Source organism: Cherax quadricarinatus, chromosome 65 (genome assembly GCF_038502225.1).
Source record: "Cherax quadricarinatus isolate ZL_2023a chromosome 65, ASM3850222v1, whole genome shotgun sequence".
NCBI lineage: Eukaryota > Metazoa > Arthropoda > Malacostraca > Decapoda > Parastacidae > Cherax > Cherax quadricarinatus.
The window spans coordinates 3,841,200-3,865,842 of NC_091356.1; the positions used below are offsets into that span (position 1 = coordinate 3,841,200).

A 24,643-nucleotide genomic window follows, 5' to 3' on the forward strand; every position below is an offset into this window, starting at 1 on the left:
TAGGCTCCACACACATGGAACTGTTTTCCAGCTGTAAAACCCTTACCGTCTTAGCGCTTTATCGTGAATACAGCAGCAACAACAACAATAATAATAAATTAGTTCAACTAAGGTCACCACTATTCCATGACGTTTGGTTACAGGCGGATTGCCACTTGATTGACCTTTAAATGAGAATAAGGATAAAGGAGCCCTACAGTAAGTCCACTGACCTTTGCTTAAGCAGGTGCTATCATGTAGTAGATAGGCCTCAAACTTTACACACACTTTGCATCTCTCGTCTTGTTCCCTAGGAAGGCAGGTCGGCGCATTTGAATATTGCCCAAAAATGAAAAAAATTAACGTCCAACTGACATTTAGAGTCGAATCTTTAAGCAACGCTACGGTTCCCCCGGGATCATCATTAACTTTATAAGGGTGTAGGATAGATCGAAACGTTTCCTCTCCAAACTGAAAGCAAGATGTAAATTGTTTCAGCAACGGTACTGTGAGCTGAAGCTGCCTTCGTGTAGTGTTTTAATACCGTTACGGATTTTCGGCAAGTCACGAATTACATACTCTGACACCTGGCTGTATTTCTTATGTAATATTTTCGTCTTAGCTACCCTGAGAGATAGATGGACACACATACAAATTAATGGCACATTCTTCTAAGCGATGTTTCGCTCACCATTGTTCAAGCCAATGAACATGTGGACACAATTAATATTTATAAGGCAGAAGGGAGAGTAGTATTAATAATAGTAGCAATAGCAGTAGTAGTAGTAATAATAGTAGTAACAGAAGTAGTGGTAGTAGTAGTAATAGAAGTAGTAGTAGTAATATTATTAATACAGTATTAATAATGGCAGTAATAATAGCAATAGCAGTAGTAGTATTAGTAATAGTATTAAGAACAACAATAACAGCAGTAGTAGTAGTAGTAGTAGTACCCAACCCTCCTTTCAACTCTAGAGAGGATTCGAAGTAGCTAGAATGTAGCTAGCCTTGAGCATAGCAGTCATAGATAGTCGGACTACCTGCTACTCACCTTTGGATGACTGAACAGCTTAGGTCACCCATAACCTAACTTAGCAGGCAGGCAGAGGGATTACTAACTTAACGTAACATGCAATAACTGTGCAGGCAGCCTCAAGGAATCTCATGGGAATAACTGTCGCGTATACTTGTAGTGTAAATATAAGTCCATCTAACTCTTTTCGTAATCGTGTCGAGTTAGTCTGTCATCATCCCTGACGGTGACAGGTCTAAACTGAGCCCTAAAACAGTTTTATTTCTTCTCAGTTTTATTTCTTCTAGTGGGATGTTTTGATGCCGGTTTAAGGCTCGTGGGCCAAGGAATTAAACCCTCTCTCCTTATGATCAATCCAAATTCCATTCATTTCTGGCCACTACATGATTCCTGCAGCTTAAGCAGTTTCCTAATTATTATAATTAACCCCTATAGCAGTTTCATGTTTACTGATAAACGTTTATAATGTTGCATGGTATATAAACACTAATTATTATTATCATTATTAATATATATCATCTCTGGGAAGTGTCCACAAGCTGTCAGAATAAATTCAAGTGTCGTAATGCTTGTAAATCAATCATACAAATTTGGAACAATGAAAAAAAGCCTGTAAATCAAACATATAATTTTTTTTGAAAATCATCACGGTAGAAGATATGAAAAAAAAGATAGAAAATATAAGGAAGGGCTTCCAATGAGCAACAGAGAATAACACGATGTTCAAGACTCATGTGCAACATTTAAGTATCTTTATTGTCGAAATGTTTCGCTCACACAGTAGGCTTCTTCAGTCGAATACATAGACAGCAGAAGCAGTGGAGATATAAATATACACAAATAACCCGCACATAAAAGAGAGAAGCTTACGACGACGTTTCGGTCCGACTTGGACCATTGACAAAGTCACACTGTGACTTTGTCAATGGTCCAAGTCGGACCGAAACGTCGTCATAAGCTTCTCTCTTTTATGTGCGGGTTATTTGTGTATCGTTCCAGTCACGGTATTGTGCCTTTTTTGTTATTTATGAGATATAAACATGATGTGAGCAGTCCATCACCCTTAATATCATTACATCTCCACTGCTTCCTCTGTCTCTTATGTATTCGAGTGTCTTCCTGGAGGGTATTCCTGGGATCAACGCCCCCGTGGTCCGGTCCATGACCAGGCCTCCCGTTGGATCAGGGCCTGATCAACCAGGCTGTTACTGCTGGCTGCACTTTGTCCAACGTACGAACAACAGCCCGGCTGATCCGGCACCGACTTTAAGTATGTGTCCAGTTCCCTCTTGAAGGTGAAACGTTTCGACAGTAAAGATTCCAAATGTTGTTCATGATGTTCATTGGCGACAAAGTTCACCTGCTCAAACTGAAGAACTCAAAATGGATACTGTATATAACACGCAAGATCACAAAATAGAACAAAAGAAACATGTAAAGGACCTGGGTGTAATAATGCCAGCTAAACTGCCTTTTAAGGAACACAATAAAGCCAATACGAAAGCCAGGAAAACGGCAAGAACTTTTAAAAAGTGGGAAATAATGCCAACAGTGATTATTCACATCACATCTGCCCTCTCGCTTGGAATATTGTTCAGTGTTGACAGCTCCGTTCAGGCAGGAGAGATATCAAAGCTGGATCAGATAGAGATTATTTATTGCCAACATAAAGCAGCAATGCATCCGTGTCCTAGGCTCAGTGCTTAATGTGTAATCCAACGTAGTTGCTATTAATGAGAATGCAAGTCACATCACGACGCTTCGTTCGATTCTGGATCACCATCACGTCCCTCGCGACGTGTTAGTGATCCAAGATGAATCGAAACATCGTCTGAGTTTGATGTCCAGTTTGTGGAATACTCGTGAAATGTTGCAGCCATCTTACCTGGACAGAGTGTATCATAATGGCAATAAACTGCAACATCTGGAGGGTAGTGAGGTACTTCTTCCACCAGAGATAAGGACGGACGCGGGGACCCAGGGCTGCCAGCAGGTAGTACAGGTACATCACAGTGTGTACGAAGGAGTTAAGGAATCCCATCAGGGTACTGTGACCACCTGGCAAAGAATTAATAATTAGCACCAGTTAATTTGTCTATATTAGCGATAGTGTGATGTACAGTAGAATTATTACTATTATTATTATTATTATTATTATTATTATTATTATTATTATTATTATATTAATACATAGGCCGTCTCCCACCGAGGAAGAGTGACCCGAAAAAGAAGAAACGAAAAAGTTTCTTCTGATCTTTACATTTAGTAATGTATACAGGAGAAGGGGTTAGTATCCCCTTGCTCCCGGCATTTTAGTCGCCTATTACGACACGCATGGCTTACGGAGGAAGAATTCTTCTCTACTTCTCCATAGAGAATTATTATTATTTATTAGTAGTAGTATTATTATTATGATGATTATTATTATCGCTGTATATGTAGAAATGTCACGTTGATGTTTAACATTGAATACACTAATGCTGTGATGTAAATGGTCTAGAAAACTGACAAACTGAATTAGAAAGGTTGGTTAAAGGATTTTAAAAGGTATATAAAAGAAGGAAATTATAAGTGAACATAGTGTAGAACAAGGTGATGAGGATAACAAAATTTAGGTAATGAAAAATTGGATTTCTGATTGGAGGGAGAGACTATGTAGGAAGTGAATGTATTCAGATATTTGCAAGAGGATTTGTCAGCGGATGGGTCTATGAAAGACAAGGCGGACCATAGAATTGATAAAGGGAAGGTGAGAGGTGTATTGAGGAGTCTGTTGCGACAAGAAATGTTATCCATAAAAGTAAAAAAAGGGAGTGTATGGGAGTATAGTGGTACCAACACTCTTATATGTGTGTGTGAAGGATGGGTGGTGAATATTACAGCAAGAACGAAACTGGAGGCAGTAGAAATGTCGTGTTGTGTGAATATTATGCAGAGTATGTGTATCTTAGAGATTAGATAAAGGTGTTTGAATCAGCTTAAAACGATCCTCTGAACGAATTTGCTTTGACTTTCTCCTCTTTTATGCAATAATGCAAACTCCTGATATGCTAATTGCAACACAAAAGGCCTAGAGCTATCATTCAACTTCCTCTGTGGTTAATATATATATATATATATATATATATATATATATATATATATATATATATATATATATATATATATATATATATATATAACACACTACCGTACACTACTGCAACTCGCCATATTCCACAGCACGCTAGCTACAAGCCTTCAGGACATCACACACAACGGTACGCTGGTTACCGCATCAGAGTGACCACCAGAGCGCATCACACTACACACTCACCTGGCTGGTATCGCACTCCGAACCACATACTGACGGGCATTAAGGAGTGGTGGACGACGTGCAACAGTGAAATGTGCTCATACTTCTTACCGAGCACGAAGAATACCTGTTGGAAACATGTATATATATATAACACAGTCTAAGAACTTGATGTAAACACAATGACAAAGAAATGTTGTTTTTTATATAACTCATGACAAAAGAAAGACTTTTTATGTGACACTTTGGCAAAGAAGGTTTCCGCTGGCAGACGAAGAACTTGGTACATAATGAACTGACAAAGAAATGACGTGCTGTGTAACACACTTTCAAAGAATTGACGTGCTATATAACACTGGCAAAGGACTGACGTGCTGTATAGCACACTGGCCAAGGACTGACATGTTATATAATACACTGGCAAACAAATGGTGCTAAACGCGTCACTTTCCTGTACACAGTGTTTAATCACGTTTAATCTCGGATATAATTCTATACAAACATTTAAGAAAGTGTTCGCAAATTTTGATCCAGAGTTGATTAATCTCTATACAACGTTTTATGCAGATTTGGTATTGGTTTACACGCAGGCTTGAGAAGCTAAATAAACTTCTATACTAAGTCTGTTTTGTTTGTGTCAAATTATATAAAATATATAACATGAAAAATGCAGTTTTAAAATGACTTGTTTTCTTAGACAACAAGAAAAGCAAGGATATGCAAAAAAAAAAAAGAATTACAACAGCAATCTGAAACAGGCAATAACGTACACGGGAAAAGACAACAAAACTCTGTACAACACTGAGAAAAACAAAAGCACTGTTAAGACACTGGGAAGAATAATCCTAAATTTTTAAGACACTAGAAAGGACTATGACACTGTTAAGACACTGGGAGGAACAATAGTCTTCTAGTAAGACACTGGGGAAAATAAGACGCCTCTGCTAAGACACTGGGAAAGTCATTAGCCCTTCGTACTACAATAAATAAATAAGAAATGCGTTACCTTACAAGACACTGAGAAGTAGTAATTAATAAAACACTGGAATCAGAACAGTATTCAGTAGATCATTGGGAAAGACGTGAGACACTCAGTGCACCGGGAAACACGTGAGACAGTGCACTGGGAAAGACGTGAGACACTCAGTGCACTGGGAAACACGTGAGACAGTGCACTGGGAAAGACGTGAGACACTCAGTGCACTGGGAAACACGTGAGACAGGGTACTGGGAAAGACGTGAGACACTCAGTGCACTGGGAAACACGTGAGACAGGGTACTGGGAAAGACGTGAGACACTCAGTGCACTGGGAAACACGTGAGACAGAGCACTGGGAAAGACGTGAGACACTCAGTGAACTGGAAAAGTTGTGAGACACTCAGTGCACTGGGAAACACGTGAGACACTCAGTGCACTGGAAAAGTTGTGAGACACTCAGTGCACTGGGAAAAACGTGAGACACTCAGTGCACTGGGAAAGATGTGAGACACTCAGTACACTGGGAAAGATGTGAGACACTCAGTACACTGGGAAAGATGTGAGACACTCAGTACACTGGGAAAAACCTGAGACACTCAGTGCACTGGGGAAAGACGTGAGACACTCAGTGCACTGGGGAAAGACGTGAGACACTCAGTGCACTGGGAAAGACGTGAGACACTCAGTGCACTGAGAAAAACGTGAGACACTCAGTGCACTGGGAAAGACGTGAGACACTCAGTGCACTGAGAAAAACGTGAGACACTCAGTGCACTGGGGAAAGACGTGAGACACTCAGTGTACTGGGAAAGACGTGAGACACTCAGTGCACTGGGAAAGACGTGAGACACTCAGTGCACTGAGAAAAACGTGAGACACTCAGTGCACTGGGAAAGACGTGAGACACTCAGTGCACTGGGAAAGACGTGAGACACTCAGTGCACTGGGGAAAGACGTGAGACACTCAGTGCACTGGGGAAAGACGTGAGACACTCAGTGCACTGAGAAAGACGTGAGACACTCAGTGCACTGAGAAAAACGTGAGACACTCAGTGCACTGGGAAAGACGTGAGACACTCAGTGCACTAAGAAAGACGTGAGACACTCAGTGCACTGAGAAAAACGTGAGACACTCAGTGCACTGGGAAAGACGTGAGACACTCAGTGCACTGGGAAAGACGTGAGACACTCAGTGCACTGGGAAAGACGTGAGACACTCAGTGCACTGGAAAAGACGTGAGACACTCAGTGCACTGGGAAAGACGTGAGACACTCAGTGCACTGGAAAAGACGTGAGACACTCAGTACACTGGAAAAGACGTGAGACACTCAGTGCACTGGGAAAGACGTGAGACACTCAGTGCACTGGAAAAGACGTGAGACACTCAGTGCACTGGAAAAGACGTGAGACACTCAGTACACTGGAAAAGACGTGAGACACTCAGTACACTGGAAAAGACGTGAGACACTCAGTACACTGGAAAAGACGTGAGACACTCAGTGCACTGGGAAAGACGTGAGACACTCAGTGCACTGGGAAAAACAGGGATTCTCTCAGAGACAACAAGACAGACGGGTATGACTGACTCAAAATTAAATAAGTACACCATAGAGGTATAATACTCAAAATGATTATTATTTTCTTTTGTAAAGCAATGTGAAAGTTAGAGGCAAAGAAAACAAGGTATTAGAATTGCCAGAAACAAACAAACAAGGAGTAAAGAAAACTAGCGTCCAACTCACAAAGTATTATAAAAACGAAGATCTAACTCAAAGCATATTAAAGTCAGGAGTTAACTCGCAGCTAAAGTACTGCAGAAGTCCAGCACTAACTCACAAACAATATAATTATGAAAGGAGGAGACTAAGTAACAGACAAATCACTATGGAAGGCAGGGACTAACAGACAAAGCACTGTGAAAGGCAGAGACTACCTAACAGACAAAGCACTGTGAAAGGCAGAGACTACCTAACAGACAAAGCACTGTGAAAGGCAGAGACTACCTAACAGACAAATCACTGTGAAAGGTAGGGACTAATTAACTCACAAAGTAATATTAAACAGGAGTGATTCACAGCCAATGCAGAATCAAATTGTATTAATAAAGACTTGAAGGGATGAGAAACACTCACTGTGTCGAGGAAGTCCACAAACTTAGAGAAGTAGTACCAGTAAGTGGCGTGGAGCATCTGAGGGGGAATACAGAGAATAATTACTAGTATTTGTACAGTAGCAGTAATAGCTTAAACATCCAACAGGTGTGTGTAAGTATGCTATATCGGAGTGGAGACAAGTGAGCATTAGGATTTGACGTGCTGTAGGAGTATAAGCAGGGTAACATTTTTGAAGGGATTCAGGAGAAACCATTTAGCCAGAATTGAGTTCTGGAGATTGGAAGTAGTCTGCACTCTGAAGCAAGGATGATGTTGCAGCTCTGGGGATTATTCGAATAATATTTGCTGTGCATTTCTTATTGTGATTTTTCAGGGTGAGAGGGAAGGGTCACCCTACCTTGGTGTGCCTTGTTGCCCCTGTCACCCTACCTTGGTGTGCCTTGTTGCCCCTGTCACCCTACCTTGGTGTGCCTTGTTGCCCCTGTCACCCTACCTTGGTGTGCCTTGTTGCCCCTGTCACCCTACCTTGGTGTGCCTTGTTGCCCCTGTCACACTACCTTGGTGTGCCTTGTTGCCCCTGTCACCCTACCTTGGTGTGACTTGTTGCCCCTGTCACACTACCTTGGTGTGCCTTGTTGCCCCTGTCACCCTACCTTGGTGTGCCTTGTTGCCCCTGTCACCCTACCTTGGTGTGCCTTGTTGCCCCTGTCACCCTACCTTGGTGTGCCTTGTTGCCCCTGTCACCCTACCTTGGTGTGCCTTGTTGCCCCTGTCACCCTACCTTGGTGTGCCTTGTTGCCCCTGTCACCCTACCTTGGTGTGCCTTGTTGCCCCTGTCACCCTACCTTGGTGTGCCTTGTTGCCCCTGTCACCCTACCTTGGTGTGCCTTGTTGCCCCTGTCACCCTACCTTGGTGTGCCTTGTTGCCCCTGTCACCCTACCTTGGTGTGCCTTGTTGCCCCTGTCACACTACCTTGGTGTGCCTTGTTGCCCCTGTCACCCTACCTTGGTGTGCCTTGTTGCCCCTGTCACCCTACCTTGGTGTGCCTTGTTGCCCCTGTCACCCTACCTTGGTGTGCCTTGTTGCCCCTGTCACCCTGAGTACAAGTGTTTTTGTTGCAAAATGGCTATTGACAACAGAAACTATCTCGTACTTTTATAAATAAATAATATGTGAGAGTTACTCACACACACACTATCGACAAGTGCCTTTGACAACCAGTAACTAACATAGACCAAGTAATCAATAATAACATTATCATCTCAGAGAAATTAAGTTATTTAATATTCAACATTCCCGTGTTATGTAACACACATTGTGCAGTAACCATTCTCTTATATATTGAATATAGTCATTAAAATTATGAAAATAAAATAATAATGGAAAAGTACGGGTATCGGCAAAAAATTTAGTATTGTCCCATCTCTAACTATATAAATATATATATATATATATATATATATATATATATATATATATATATATATATATATATATATATATATATATATATATATAATATATATATATATATATATATATATATATATATATATATATATATATATATATATATATATATATATATAAATATATATATATATATATATATATATATATATATATATATATATATATATATATATATATATATATATATATATATATTGGTAGTGTCTACAGAGGCGACCAGCAACAACTCTTTCGCAAGTATTTACAGAAACTACTTTTTTTCTACCACATTGAGGGACAAAGATCAGTGCCTGGCTGTAACCTTGTAAAAATGCTGGGCGGTTTAGAAGCAGCTATTCTTACTCTAGAATAAAAAAGAAAAAATCTCCAAGCAGTTTTGTGAGGGCGTGTAGGCGTGTAGACTCACCCTAAGAGCTTCTGGGCTGTCCGAGAAGTCGCAAGGTTGGCAGCGGATGTCGTAGCTAGTTAACCAGCCTCCCATGCCGCTCTGTGTGTACATTAGTACGTATGAAAGAAAGAAAACTGGATAAAAGAGAGAGATGCAGAACAAAGTTTCACTGCGACAAGCTTTTCCTCCGTTGTCTGATAAAACGCAAAACAGAGCGAAGCTTTTGTATTGCAAAAGTTTGTCTTGCATCTACGTTTTATCTTCAACACTGTCAACATTACACCTGCGTGTTAGCGAGGTGAACTGACACATTTGGAGCATTACAATAGTTTTTTGAATATTTGCATACATATTTAAAATATTTATATATTACTGATTTACGCTTTGCTCAACAAGAGCTATGTTATTATATATTACATAAACATAAACTCTTTCAGAAAACTGAGTGAGTAGGTGAAGGCTCGAACCTTCTTTTGCAAACAGTGTAACAGAAATTCTACCCTCACAGTCAGCCCTTCCAATACTATGTAGTGTATAGTGTTTGCTGTTAACCAGTTTTTCAAAGCTACGAACATGAAAGAAGTGAGTAAGAGAGGTTCAATGCTATTTATTTACAGTGAATGTGTCTATTCAGTGAGCACAATACCTTACAGTACCACATCGTTCACCTCACCCCATCATGTTTATCTAGTCAACAAACTGCCTGACTCACCTAGTGTTTACAATACGTCAGCCTCGCCTAGTCATAAAAATGCCTGATTAATTCGTCTAGTCAACAAAATAACACACAACTCACCTCGCCAACAAAATTCCACTTTACTCACCCAGTCGCTAAAATACGTAACTCAGTCAACAAAATACCACCTCGTGCAGTCGCTAAAATACGTAACTCACAGTCAACAAAATACCACCTCGTGCAGTCGCTAAAATACGTAACTCACAGTCAACAAAATACCACCTCGTGCAGTACTAACCTCATACATTAACCAGAAAGAGAAAACGACCTGAAAAGCATTGTAGACGACCATGAAAGGACGAAGACTCTCCATTGGCTTCCTGTACGCCATGAGTCTCGGGCCGAGCCAAGTAACTCCGACAACATACGCTACCGAGAGGACATATGTGGGCAGTGGAGATCTCATCAGCAGCCAAGAGTCTTGCCTGGGGTCTGGACGAAGCTGGGACGCCACCAGTAAGTATCCATATACCAAGTTGAAGAAGGATATGAAAATCCCCCATTTGGTACTCCCATTAACCGTACTCAAAACACCTGAGGGGGCAATTCCAGTATTATTAAATGGTATGCCATACTAAATTGTTGAACAATACACATGTACAACAAATAGGTATCTTTATTGCTGGACCATTTCAACAAGGTGCAAGGTACTTACGTGTTGCAATTGCTTACTCATGACGGAGCAAGGAATTTAACTGAATAATAAATTATTTATAATTCCATGGATAAATCCCCAACAAATTGGAGTTAAATCTTTACACGTGGGAGCGATAGAGAGAGAGAGAGAGAGAGAGAGAGAGAGAGAGAGAGAGAGAGAGAGAAACAGGAAGGAGGATTACAGGGTAGCGAGAGAAAAGGAAATAGTCACAGTATACCAGTTACAGTAACAGTTACAGATGTAATTACAACAGCAAGTTACAGTTGCCGTTGCAACAGTAACAATTACTGTTGCAGCTACAACAGCAACAATTACAGATGAAATTCCAGTAAAATAAAGTGTGGCTGGGGCAGTGACATTTAAAGGGACGGAAGCAGTGCCAAAGTCAAAGCAGTGAAAGCAGCAGTGAGACGAGTGGGTCAGGGTCACTTGTATGAACAGTGATAGGAAGTGGAAAGAAGAGGCAGGTAGCAGTGGCAGTAAAAAGCCAGACCAATACCTGTAATATCATGCTGTGGGATGGGCATGAGCGAGCCACTGGAAGGCGTCATGCTGCTTCAGGCAGTTTGCGGCAGAAACAAAAATTCCCAGTTCGACACCCACAGAAGGAGGCGTCACCCTGGAAGAACAAAAACTTCACAAACTTCAGATTGTCTTATTAATTCGTCACGAGAAGAGAGAGAAAAACTGGTACTGATGTTTTCATGAGATATTCAGTGGTGCCGGTACTGTAGTGGGAGCCTTACAAGACTGTGCTGAAGGACACGCCAAGCTTGAGAAGGTTAGGTTAGGTCACGTTAGATATAATTAGGATAGGTAAGGCTTGTCAGGAAACAGAAAAGGCGTTTCCTGACGCGGGTCTTAGTCTTAGTCAACTGGAGCTTATGGTCATCTGACTGAGGCCTTCCACTGGCTTACCGGTCCACCCCTTTAAAAATTATGGTTATGATTATAATCATTAGATTATGTAAGGCTGAGTAGCTGACGCTTCTACAGTGGACCACTGCAGCAGTAACCACTGTTTTATCCGTGTGGTAGTAGCCAGCGACTGTTACTATGGCAGGACACTGCAGCAGTGATAACATGTGTTCCGGAAACCTTGAATTTATATATATATATATATATATATATATATATATATATATATATATATATATATATATATATATATATATATATATATATATATATATATATATATATATATAACAGAAATCATGTCTGAAGGAACAGAGTGGACAGGGCGAGTCACAGGTACAAGAGGACACATCTGGAAGCTAAAATAAAAAGATGGATCACAGGGATGTTAGGAAATCTTCAGAGTGCAGTCCTGCAATCACGAACAGGGAGAAAAATAGATGAAATACTGTACTTCCCACCTCCACCTCTCCTTCAGAGTGCAGATACAATTTCATTAGTCACTGTACTTCCCACCTCCACCTCTCCTTCAGAGTGCAGGCACTGTACTTCCCACCTCCACCTCTCCTTCAGAGTGCAGGCACTGTACTTCCCACCTCCACCTCTCCTTCAGAGTGCAGGCACTGTACTTCCCACCTCCACCTCTCCTTCAGAGTGCAGGCACTGTACTTCCCACCTCCACCTCTCCTTCAGAGTGCAGGCACTGTACTTCCCACCTCCACCTCTCCTTCAGAGTGCAGGCACTGTACTTCCCACCTCCACCTCTCCTTCAGAGTGCAGGCACTGTACTTCCCACCTCCACCTCTCCTTCAGAGTGCAGGCACTGTACTTCCCACCTCCACCTCTCCTTCAGAGTGCAGACACTGTACTTCCCACCTCCACCTCTCCTTCAGAGTGCAGGCACTGTACTTCCCACCTCCACCTCTCCTTCAGAGTGCAGGCACTGTACTTCCCACCTCCACCTCTCCTTCAGAGTGCAGGCACTGTACTTCCCACCTCCACCTCTCCTTCAGAGTGCAGGCACTGTACTTCCCACCTCCACCTCTCCTTCAGAGTGCAGGCACTGTACTTCCCACCTCCACCTCTCCTTCAGAGTGCAGGCACTGTACTTCCCACCTCCACCTCTCCTTCAGAGTGCAGGCACTGTACTTCCCACCTCCACCTCTCCTTCAGAGTGCAGGCACTGTACTTCCCACCTCCACCTCTCCTTCAGAGTGCAGGCACTGTACTTCCCACCTCCACCTCTCCTTCAGAGTGCAGGCACTGTACTTCCCACCTCCACCTCTCCTTCAGAGTGCAGGCACTGTACTTCCCACCTCCACCTCTCCTTCAGAGTGCAGGCACTGTACTTCCCACCTCCACCTCTCCTTCAGAGTGCAGGTACACTGTACTTACCCCACCTCCACCTCTCCTTCAGAGTGTAGACACTGTACTTCCCACCTCCACCTCTCCTTCAGAGTGCAGGCACTGTACTTCCCACCTCCACCTCTCCTTCAGAGTGCAGGCACTGTACTTCCCACCTCCACCTCTCCTTCAGAGTGCAGGCACTGTACTTCCCACCTCCACCTCTCCTTCAGAGTGCAGACACTGTACTTCCCACCTCCACCTCTCCTTCAGAGTGCAGACACTGTACTTCCCACCTCCACCTCTCCTTCAGAGTGCAGGCACTGTACTTCCCACCTCCACCTCTCCTTCAGAGTGCAGGCACTGTACTTCCCACCTCCACCTCTCCTTCAGAGTGCAGGCACTGTACTTCCCACCTCCACCTCTCCTTCAGAGTGCAGGCACTGTACTTACTTCCACCTCCACCTCTCCTTCAGTGCAGGCACTGTACTTCCCACCTCCACCTCTCCTTCAGAGTGCATGCACTGTACTTCCCACCTCCACCTCTCCTTCAGAGTGCAGGCACTGTACTTCCCACCTCCACCTCTCCTTCAGAGTGCAGGCACTGTACTTCCCACCTCCACCTCTCCTTCAGAGTGCAGGCACTGTACTTCCCACCTCCACCTCTCCTTCAGAGTGCAGGCACTGTACTTCCCACCTCCACCTCTCCTTCAGAGTGCAGGCACTGTACTTCCCACCTCCACCTCTCCTTCAGAGTGCAGGCACTGTACTTCCCACCTCCACCTCTCCTTCAGAGTGCAGGCACTGTACTTCCCACCTCCACCTCTCCTTCAGAGTGCAGGCACTGTACTTCCCACCTCCACCTCTCCTTCAGAGTGCAGGCACTGTACTTCCCACCTCCACCTCTCCTTCAGAGTGCAGGCACTGTACTTCCCACCTCCACCTCTCCTTCAGAGTGCAGGCACTGTACTTCCCACCTCCACCTCTCCTTCAGAGTGCAGGCACTGTACTTCCCACCTCCACCTCTCCTTCAGAGTGCAGGCACTGTACTTCCCACCTCCACCTCTCCTTCAGAGTGCAGGCACTGTACTTCCCACCTCCACCTCTCCTTCAGAGTGCAGGCACTGTACTTCCCACCTCCACCTCTCCTTCAGAGTGCAGGCACTGTACTTCCCACCTCCACCTCTCCTTCAGAGTGCAGGCACTGTACTTCCCACCTCCACCTCTCCTTCAGAGTGCAGACACTGTACTTCCCACCTCCACCTCTCCTTCAGAGTGCAGGCACTGTACTTCCCACCTCCACCTCTCCTTCAGAGTGCAGGCACTGTACTTCCCACCTCCACCTCTCCTTCAGAGTGCAGGCACTGTACTTCCCACCTCCACCTCTCCTTCAGAGTGCAGGCACTGTACTTCCCACCTCCACCTCTCCTTCAGAGTGCAGGCACTGTACTTCCCACCTCCACCTCTCCTTCAGAGTGCAGGCACTGTACTTCCCACCTCCACCTCTCCTTCAGAGTGCAGGCACTGTACTTCCCACCTCCACCTCTCCTTCAGAGTGCAGGCACTGTACTTCCCACCTCCACCTCTCCTTCAGAGTGCAGACACTGTACTTCCCACCTCCACCTCTCCTTCAGAGTGCAGGCACTGTACTTCCCACCTCCACCTCTCCTTCAGAGTGCAGACACTGTACTTCCCACCTCCACCTCTCCTTCAGAGTGCAGGCACTGTACTTCCCACCTCCACCTCTCCTTCAGAGTGCAGGCACTGTACTTCCCACCTCCACCTCTCCTTCAGAGTGCAGACACTGTACTTCCCACCTCCACCTCTCCTTCAGAGTGCAGGCACTGTACTTCCCACCTCCACCTCTCCTTCAGAGTGCAGGCACTGTACTTCCCACCTCCACCTCTCCTTCAGAGTGCAGACACTGTACTTCCCACCTCCACCTCTCCTTCAGAGTGCAGGCACTGTACTTCCCACCTCCACCTCTCCTTCAGAGTGCAGACACTGTACTTCCCACCTCCACCTCTCCTTCAGAGTGCAGGCACTGTACTTCCCACCTCCACCTCTCCTTCAGAGTGCAGGCACTGTACTTCCCACCTCCACCTCTCCTTCAGAGTGCAGGCACTGTACTTCCCACCTCCACCTCTCCTTCAGAGTGGAGACACTGTACTTCCCACCTCCACCTCTCCTTCTCAGGCTTCACCTCCACCCTTCCTTCAAAGTGCAGACACTGTACTTCCCACCTCCACCTCTCCGTCAGAGCGCAGGCACTGTACTTCCCACCTCCACCTCTCCGTCAGAGTGCAGGCACTGTACTTCCCACCTCCACCCCTCCTTCACAGTGCAGGCACTGTACTTCCCACCTCCACCTCTCCTTCAGAGTGCAGGCGCTGTACTTCCCACCTCCATCTCTCCTTCAGAGTGCAGGCACTGTACTTCCCACCTCCACCTCTCCTTCAGAGTGCAGGCACTGTACTTCCCACCTCCACCTCTCCCTCAGAGTGCAGGCACTGTACTTCCCACCTCCACCTCTCCTTCAGACACTGTACTTCCCACCTCCACCTCTCCTTCAGAGTGCAGGCACTGTACTTCCCACCTCCACCTCTCCTTCAGAGTGCAGGCACTGTACTTCCCACCTCCACCTCTCCTTCAGAGTGCAGACACTGTACTTCCCACCTCCACCTCTCCTTCAGAGTGCAGGCACTGTACTTCCCACCTCCACCTCTCCTTCAGAGTGCAGGCACTGTACTTCCCACCTCCACCTCTCCTTCAGAGTGCAGGCACTGTACTTCCCACCTCCACCTCTCCTTCAGAGTGCAGGCACTGTACTTCCCACCTCCACCTCTCCTTCAGAGTGCAGGCACTGTACTTCCCACCTCCACCTCTCCTTCAGAGTGCAGACACTGTACTTCCCACCTCCACCTCTCCTTCAGAGTGCAGGCACTGTACTTCCCACCTCCACCTCTCCTTCAGAGTGCAGGCACTGTACTTCCCACCTCCACCTCTCCTTCAGAGTGCAGACACTGTACTTCCCACCTCCACCTCTCCTTCAGAGTGCAGGCACTGTACTTCCCACCTCCATCCCTCCTTCAGAGTGCAGGCACTGTACTTCCCACCTCCACCTCTCCTTCAGAGTGCAGGCACTGTACTTCCCACCTCCACCTCTCCTTCAGAGTGCAGGCACTGTACTTCCCACCTCCACCCTCCTTCAGAGTGCAGGCACTGTACTTCCCACCTCCACCTCTCCTTCAGAGTGCAGGCACTGTACTTCCCACCTCCACCTCTCCTTCAGAGTGCAGGCACTGTACTTCCCACCTCCACCTCTCCTTCAGAGTGCAGACACTGTACTTCCCACCTCCACCCCTCCTTCAGAGTGCAGGCACTGTACTTCCCACCTCCACCCCTCCTTCAGAGTGCAGGCACTGTACTTCCCACCTCCACCTCTCCTTCAGAGTGCAGGCACTGTACTTCCCACCTCCACCTCTCCTTCAGAGTGCAGACACTGTACTTCCCACCTCCACCTCTCCTTCAGAGTGCAGACACTGTACTTCCTACCTCCACCTTCTCCTTCAGAGTGCAGGCACTGTACTTCCAACCTCCACCTCTCCTTCAGAGTGCAGGCACTGTACTTCCCACCTCCACCTCTCCTTCAGAGTGCAGACACTGTACTTCCCACCTCCACCTCTCCTTCAGAGTGCAGGCACTGTACTTCCCACCTCCACCTCTCCTTCAGAGTGCAGGCACTGTACTTCCCACCTCCACCTCTCCTTCAGAGTGCAGACACTGTACTTCCCACCTCCACCTCTCCTTCAGAGTGCAGGCACTGTACTTCCCACCTCCACCTCTCCTTCAGAGTGCAGGCACTGTACTTCCCACCTCCACCTCTCCTTCAGAGTGCAGGCACTGTACTTCCCACCTCCACCTCTCCTTCAGAGTGCAGACACTGTACTTCCCACCTCCACCTCTCCTTCAGAGTGCAGGCACTGTACTTCCCACCTCCACCTCTCCTTCAGAGTGCAGACACTGTACTTCCCACCTCCACCTCTCCTTCACAGTGCAGACACTGTACTTCCCACCTCCACCTCTCCTTCAGAGTGCAGGCACTGTACTTCCCACCTCCACCTCTCCTTCAGAGTGCAGGCACTGTACTTCCCACCTCCACCTCTCCTTCAGAGTGCAGGCACTGTACTTCCCACCTCCACCTCTCCTTCAGAGTGCAGGCACTGTACTTCCCACCTCCACCTCTCCTTCAGAGTGCAGGCACTGTACTTCCCACCTCCACCTCTCCTTCAGAGTGCAGGCACTGTACTTCCCACCTCCACCCCTCCTTCAGAGTGCAGGCACTGTACTTCCCACCTCCACCTCTCCTTCAGAGTGCAGACACTGTACTTCCCACCTCCACCTCTCCTTCAGAGTGCAGGCACTGTACTTCCCACCTCCACCTCTCCTTCAGAGTGCAGGCACTGTACTTCCCACCTCCACCCCTCCTTCAGAGTGCAGACACTGTACTTCCCACCTCCACCCCTCCTTCAGAGTGCAGACACTGTACTTCCCACCTCCACCCCTCCTTCAGAGTGCAGGCACTGTACTTCCCACCTCCACCCCTCCTTCAGAGTGCAGGCACTGTACTTCCCACCTCCACCTCTCCTTCAGAGTGCAGGCACTGTACTTCCCACCTCCACCCCTCCTTCAGAGTGCAGGCACTGTACTTCCCACCTCCACCCCTCCTTCAGAGTGCAGGCACTGTACTTCCCACCTCCACCTCTCCTTCAGAGTGCAGACACTGTACTTCCCACCTCCATCTCTCCTTCAGAGTGCAGACACTGTACTTCCCACCTCCATCTCTCCTTCAGAGTGCAGACACTGTACTTCCCACCTCCACCCCTCCTTCAGAGTGCAGACACTGTACTTCCCACCTCCATCTCTCCTTCAGAGTGCAGACACTGTACTTCCCACCTCCATCCCTCCTTCAGAGTGCAGACACTGTACTTCCCACCTCCACCCCTCCTTCAGAGTGCAGACACTGTACTTCCCACCTCCATCTCTCCTTCAGAGTGCAGACACTGTACTTCCCACCTCCATCCCTCCTTCAGAGTGCAGACACTGTACTTCCCACCTCCATCCCTCCTTCAGAGTGCAGACACTGTACTACCCACCCCCATCCCTCCTTCAGAGTGCAGGCACTGCACTTCCCACCTCCAACCCTCCTTCAGAGTGCAGGCACTGTACTTCCCACCTCCATCCCTCCTTCAGAGTGCAGGCACTGTACTTCCCACCTCCATCCCTCCTTCAGAGTGCAGGCACTGTACTTCCCACCTCCATCTCTCCTTCAGAGTGCAGACACTGTACTTCCCACCTCCATCTCTCCTTCAGAGTGCAGGCACTGTACTTCCCACCTCCACCCCTCCTTCAGAGTGCAGACACTGTACTTCCCACCTCCACCCCTCCTTCAGAGTGCAGGCACTGTACTTCCCACCTCCATCCCTCCTTCAGAGTGCAGACACTGTACTTCCCACCTCCATCCCTCCTTCAGAGTGCAGGCACTGTACTTCCCACCTCCACCCCTCCTTCAGAGTGCAGGCACTGTACTTCCCACCTCCACCCCTCCTTCAGAGTGCAGGCACTGTACTTCCCACCTCCATCTCTCCTTCAGAGTGCAGGCACTGTACTTCCCACCTCCATCTCTCCTTCAGAGTGCAGGCACTGTACTTCCCACCTCCATCTCTCCTTCAGAGTGCAGGCACTGTACTTCCCACCTCCACCCCTCCTTCAGAGTGCAGGCACTGTACTTCCCACCTCCATCTCTCCTTCAGAGTGCAGGCACTGTACTTCCCACCTCCACCCCTCCTTCAGAGTGCAGGCACTGTACTTCCCACCTCCATCTCTCCTTCAGAGTGCAGGCACTGTACTTCCCACCTCCATCCCTCCTTCAGAGTGCAGGCACTGTACTTCCCACCTCCACCCCTCCTTCAGAGTGCAGACACTGTACTTCCCACCTCCACCTCTCCTTCAGAGTGCAGACACTGTACTTCCCACCTCCACCTCTCCTTCAGAGTGCAGGCACTGTACTTCCCACCTCAACCCCTCCTTCAGAGTGCAGGCACTGTACTTCCCACCTCCATCCCTCCTTCAGAGTGCAGACACTGTACTTCCCACCTCCACCTCTCCTTCAGAGTGCAGGCACTGTACTTCCCACCTCCATCTCTCCTTCAGAGTGCAGGCACTGTACTTCCCACCTCCACCCCTCCTTCAGAGTGCAGGCACTGTACTTCCCACCTCCACCTCTCCTTCAGAGTGCAGGCACTGTACTTCCCACCTCCACCTCTCCTTCAGAGTGCAGGCACTGTACTTCCCACCTCCACCTCTCCTTCAGAGTGCAGGTGCTGTACTTCCCACCTCCATCTCTCCTTCAGAGTGCAGACACTGTACTTCCCACCTCCATCTCTCCTTCAGAGTGCAGACACTGTACTTCCCACCTCCATCTCTCCTTCAGAGTGCAGGCACTGTACTTCCCACCTCCACCTCTCCTTCAGAGTGCAGACACTGTACTTCCCACCTCCATCTCTCCTTCAGAGTGCAGACACTGTACTTCCCACCTCCATCTCTCCTTCAGAGTGCAGACACTGTACTTCCCACCTCCACCCCTCCTTCAGAGTGCAGGTGCTGTACTTCCCACCTCCATCTCTCCTTCAGAGTGCAGACACTGTACTTCCCACCTCCATCTCTCCTTCAGAGTGCAGACACTGTACTTCCCACCTCCACCCCTCCTTCAGAGTGCAGACACTGTACTTCCCACCTCCACCCCTCCTTCAGAGTGCAGACACTGTACTTCCCACCTCCACCCCTCCTTCAGAGTGCAGACACTGTACTTCCCACCTCCATCTCTCCTTCAGAGTGCAGGCACTGTACTTCCCACCTCCATCTCTCCTTCAGAGTGCAGGCACTGTACTTCCCACCTCCATCTCTCCTTCAGAGTGCAGACACTGTACTTCCCACCTCCATCTCTCCTTCAGAGTGCAGACACTGTACTTCCCACCTCCACCTCTCCTTCAGAGTGCAGACACTGTACTTCCCACCTCCACCCCTCCTTCAGAGTGCAGACACTGTACTTCCCACCTCCATCTCTCCTTCAGAGTGCAGGCACTGTACTTCCCACCTCCACCTCTCCTTCAGAGTGCAGACACTGTACTTCCCACCTCCACCTCTCCTTCAGAGTGCAGGCACTGTACTTCCCACCTCCACCTCTCCTTCAGAGTGCAGACACTGTACTTCCCACCTCCACCCCTCCTTCAGAGTGCAGACACTGTACTTCCCACCTCCATCTCTCCTTCAGAGTGCAGGCACTGTACTTCCCACCTCCATCTCTCCTTCAGAGTGCAGACACTGTACTTCCCACCTCCACCTCTCCTTCAGAGTGCAGACACTGTACTTCCCACCTCCATCTCTCCTTCAGAGTGCAGGCACTGTACTTCCCACCTCCACCTCTCCTTCAGAGTGCAGACACTGTACTTCCCACCTCCATCTCTCCTTCAGAGTGCAGACACTGTACTTCCCACCTCCATCTCTCCTTCAGAGTGCAGGCACTTCCCATAATGCAATCTCTTCATAAATCTTAAATAACACTCTTAAGTGGATGTATGAGATTTTCGATCGACAGAAACAACCCTCTATTGGAACACCTGGCTAGTGTAGATTGGGATAACTTGGCCAGTAGTTATAATATCAAGGCTCTTACATATATTAACGTAAAGAGCTGACAGTATAACATATTTCTAACTATCGTACAAGATAAATAACAAAAAGGCACAATACTACTATGACTGGAACAATACACACATAACGTCGTCGTAAGCTCCTCTCTCCTATGTGCGGGTTATTTGTATATCGTAAAAGCTCCTACCCCCCCCCCCCCCCCCAAAAAAAAAAAAAAAATATTCCCAGTAGGGATAATAGATTAGACAAAACTAATCCCAGATGACAAATTCAAAAAATTTCCTGCAGTGTTCCTCTTGTATTGTAGTATCACGTAGCTGTATGACCCTATTGGGTCATACAGCTCTATGATACTACAATACAATTATGATAACAATTCTGTTATGATGATGATAATGGTAGTATTATGGAAGAATCCTTGGTATTATAGAACTTATTTTTGTTTGCTGATTTTGCGTCATGGAAGGTAGTATGGGCTGACCCTGCAATACAAGTGTCGTAAGTGGGTCTATTAGTGTCTATTCCCCTCAGGCTGTCGGCAGTCACTTGCCTTCTTACTACATATAAGATCGCATGTATGATCCGCTCTCTAAGTATTCGATAACCCCCCCCCCTCCCTTCGTGGGCGAAATGTTGTATACATTAACGGTTTTCTTGCATAATGTCTTATTTTTTTCCCTTTTTGATTATGTTAGTATCGGCAGCTACGTAGTTAAGAGGCGCCTGAGTTTCCTTGTCTCCTGTTATCACGTTTATTTTTCCACTATAATCTACCTTGTCTATAATTATTATCGCATTTGCTTCGTCTGCTTTCGTAAGGTGAAGTCCGGGATCTTTCCTTAATTCATGGAATAACCTAACAAATATCTGAGAACAGTTGTGTTGCGGAGGTTTGAGCTTTGCTCGTGAGGTTAACTAGAAACATATCACAAAATTATTTATTGTGGTTGATGTCTCACCATGCTGAGGTACACCTAGGTGCTTCTTCGCCATGCTGAGGCACACCTAGGTGCTCCCTCACCATGCTGAGATACACCTAGATGGTTCCTCACCATGCTGAGACACACCTAGATGGTTCCTCACCATGCTGAGACACACCTAGGTGCTTCCTCACCATGCTGAGACACACCTAGGTCCTCCCTCACCATGCTGAGACACACCTAGGTGCTCCCTCACCATGCTGAGATACACCTAGATGGTTCCTCACCATGCTGAGACACACCTAGATGGTTCCTCACCATGCTGAGACACACCTAGGTGCTTCCTCACCATGCTGAGACACACCTAGGTCCTCCCTCACCATGCTGAGACACACCTAGGTGCTCCCTCACCATGCTGAGACACACCTAGGTGCTCCCTCACCATGCTGAGGCACACCTAGGTGCTCCCTCACCATGCTGAGGCACACGCAGGCGCTCCCTCACCATGCTGAGGCACACGCAGGTGCTCCCTCACCATGCTGAGACACCTAGGTACTCCCTCACCATGCTGAGGCACACGCAGGTGCTCCCTCACCATGCTTAGACACCTAGGTGGTCCTTCACCATGCTGAGACACACTTAAATTGTCTCTCACCTTGCTGAGGCACATCTAGGTGCTCCCTCACTATGTTGACACACCTAGGTGCTCCCTCACTATGTTGACACACCTAGGTGGGCCGTCAGCAGCACAATTACATTGGGAAGCCCCAAACCGCATCATGAAAGTGAATTTTCTCACTCTGCATTCTGCGACGGTTGCAGACACAGAGAAGTGCATGTCTCTCAGTACATATGCACTAAGAGCTTACTCTAATCCCTATTCTAGATACTAAAGTATTCATGACTGGTAGTGAATAGGTGACATGTTGCAGTTTTAAGAGACGCGTCTCCTAACATCAGGTTTGTTTTTCCCCTGTTATCTACCTTGTCCATAATTACTATTGCATTTACGAAAGCAGACAAAGCAAATGAGATAGTAATTATGAACAAGGTGAATTATAGGGGGGGGGGGGAAATCACATTATAAGGCAGAGGCACTGACGTGCCCCATAATGACCCTCATGTAGGCGTTTGGATTTGAACCCCTTAAACCATGCGTAGCCTAGTTGATCCAAGACTATGTAGCTGGCTACAGTGAGGGTTCAGTATACTCTTATAAATAAACATTATCTCCCTGACAATGCTCAGTGAGTTACTTTGCTGTATATTTATCAGCTTTGTTTTGTTTCCTTTTTTCTTTACGAGTTTTTCCTTTTAATCGTGTTTCACTTTTCATTTTTGTTGTTTTATAGAATTCCTGACGATGGAATGGAATCCGAAACTGACTGTGAGAGAAACAATTCGGTTTCAAGTATTTTTTCTTTATTTCATCCAAGTGCGGAGTCAGTGATATTGTGTGTACAGGTATGGCAGCAGTGTGTATAGCATTAATAATAAAGAATAGAAAGGTATAATACACTGACTGGAACAATTCACAAATGGCATCCGAAGATAGGAGATTGACACTTGTTAGTGGACCAAGCGGACCGAAACGTCGTCATAATATCATTAATGTGTTTTTTTATAGGTGTGTAAGAAGTAAAATGGGTATTCAGCTAGATATATTTAAATTATCAAAATATAAAGAAATCATTGCGTCAACTAAAGTCGCCACCGCCGGTAATGTGTTGCCTAAGTTGTGAGCGACACTTAATACTGCGCATCCGAGCAAAAGAAACCATATTCACCATCATTCATTCAGTAGCTCTCTTGCTAGAAGTTCACATGACCCTGAAGCATCCCCACCCCCGTGGTAAGTGCAGGCACTCTACTCTCCACCTCCAGGATTCAAGTCTGGATAACTGGTTTCTCTGAATCCCTTCATAAGTGATACCTTGCTCACACTCCAACAGCCCGTCAAGCCTTAAAAATCTCTTGTATTATCTCTTAGATCGCTTCGATCTTAAACTCTCACTAAGCTTGCTGGATGTTCAAGCCAACACCACGCAAAACCACCCTTATTTTCTCCTGGAATGCCCAGTAATTCTCCTTTCTTCCACCCCAGATATACGTCTGTTAATCATCCTAATCTTCGCCATTATCTTTAAACAACCATAACACCTCAACAGCCTCTCCCCAGCCCTCTGAATTATTCTTCTGGTAACACCTACAGTCTTCATATAGCCAAAATCCTATTCTTCTGCTTAATATTATCACTCAACTTTGCTCACATAAATTATATCTCCATTGTCCAATGCTTCTACATAAATATATATATATATATATATATATATATATATATATATATATATATATATATATATATATATATATATATATATATATATATATATATACGGTACAATATATCAATATATATGCTATGCAATTGTCGTGGTTAAGTACTCACTGTCTTTAAGAATAGCGAAGTACACAGCGTGTGTCAAGAGCTAGGGTTTCACTCCGTCCTGGACTCTATGTGCAGCAAACTGAAGTTTTGTATTGGCACACAATTGCTTACTAAGTTTGAAAATACGAAGCGCTGAGTTGCCATAAACCAAGGATCAAGGTTCTGACAAGACGGAACGCTGTCATGTTCAACGAACAAAACCAATTTTTCTTTATCCTGGCAAACAAAAAATTCTTTTTAGTAATCATCACAGGTACATTTCCGGCAGGTATATTCTTACTGTAAGTCATATTAACTACATACATGTACATATAATATGCGAAACAACCACGGGGGGAGTAGAATGCATATATATATATATATATATATATATATATATATATATATATATATATATATATATATATATATATATATATATGTGTGTGTGTGTGTATGTGTGTGTGTATGTGTGTGTGTATGTGTGTGTGTATGTGTGTATGTGTGTGTGTATGTGTGTGTGTATGTGTGTGTGTGTGTGTGTGTGTGTGTGTGTATGTGTATGTGTGTGTGTATGTGTGTGTGTGTGTATGTGTGTGTGTGTGTATGTGTGTGTGTGTATGTGTGTGTGTGTATGTGTGTGTGTGTGTATGTGTGTATGTG

General features: G+C 46.2%; 1 protein-coding gene across 2 annotated transcripts in view; it reads right to left on the reverse strand.

Moving 5' to 3' along the window:
- The window catches only part of LOC128700486 (very long chain fatty acid elongase 7-like), a 31,326-nt gene extending 7,235 nt beyond the window's left edge, over positions 1-24,091 (reverse strand). Inside the window, exons 1-7 of one of the 2 annotated variants that reach the window (XM_053793720.2) lie at positions 24,002-24,091; positions 11,157-11,291; positions 10,238-10,533; positions 9,282-9,362; positions 7,420-7,476; positions 4,329-4,434; positions 2,898-3,070 (exon numbers count right to left, since the gene is read on the reverse strand). In XM_053793720.2, the coding sequence (XP_053649695.2) occupies positions 2,898-3,070; positions 4,329-4,434; positions 7,420-7,476; positions 9,282-9,362; positions 10,238-10,533; positions 11,157-11,208 (765 nt within the window). In that variant the 5' untranslated portion in view covers positions 11,209-11,291; positions 24,002-24,091. The remainder of the gene's footprint in view (positions 1-2,897; positions 3,071-4,328; positions 4,435-7,419; positions 7,477-9,281; positions 9,363-10,237; positions 10,534-11,156; positions 11,292-24,001) is intronic. The other variant, XM_053793719.2, reaches the window with a different exon arrangement.
- Positions 24,092-24,643: the final 552 nt, after the last annotated feature.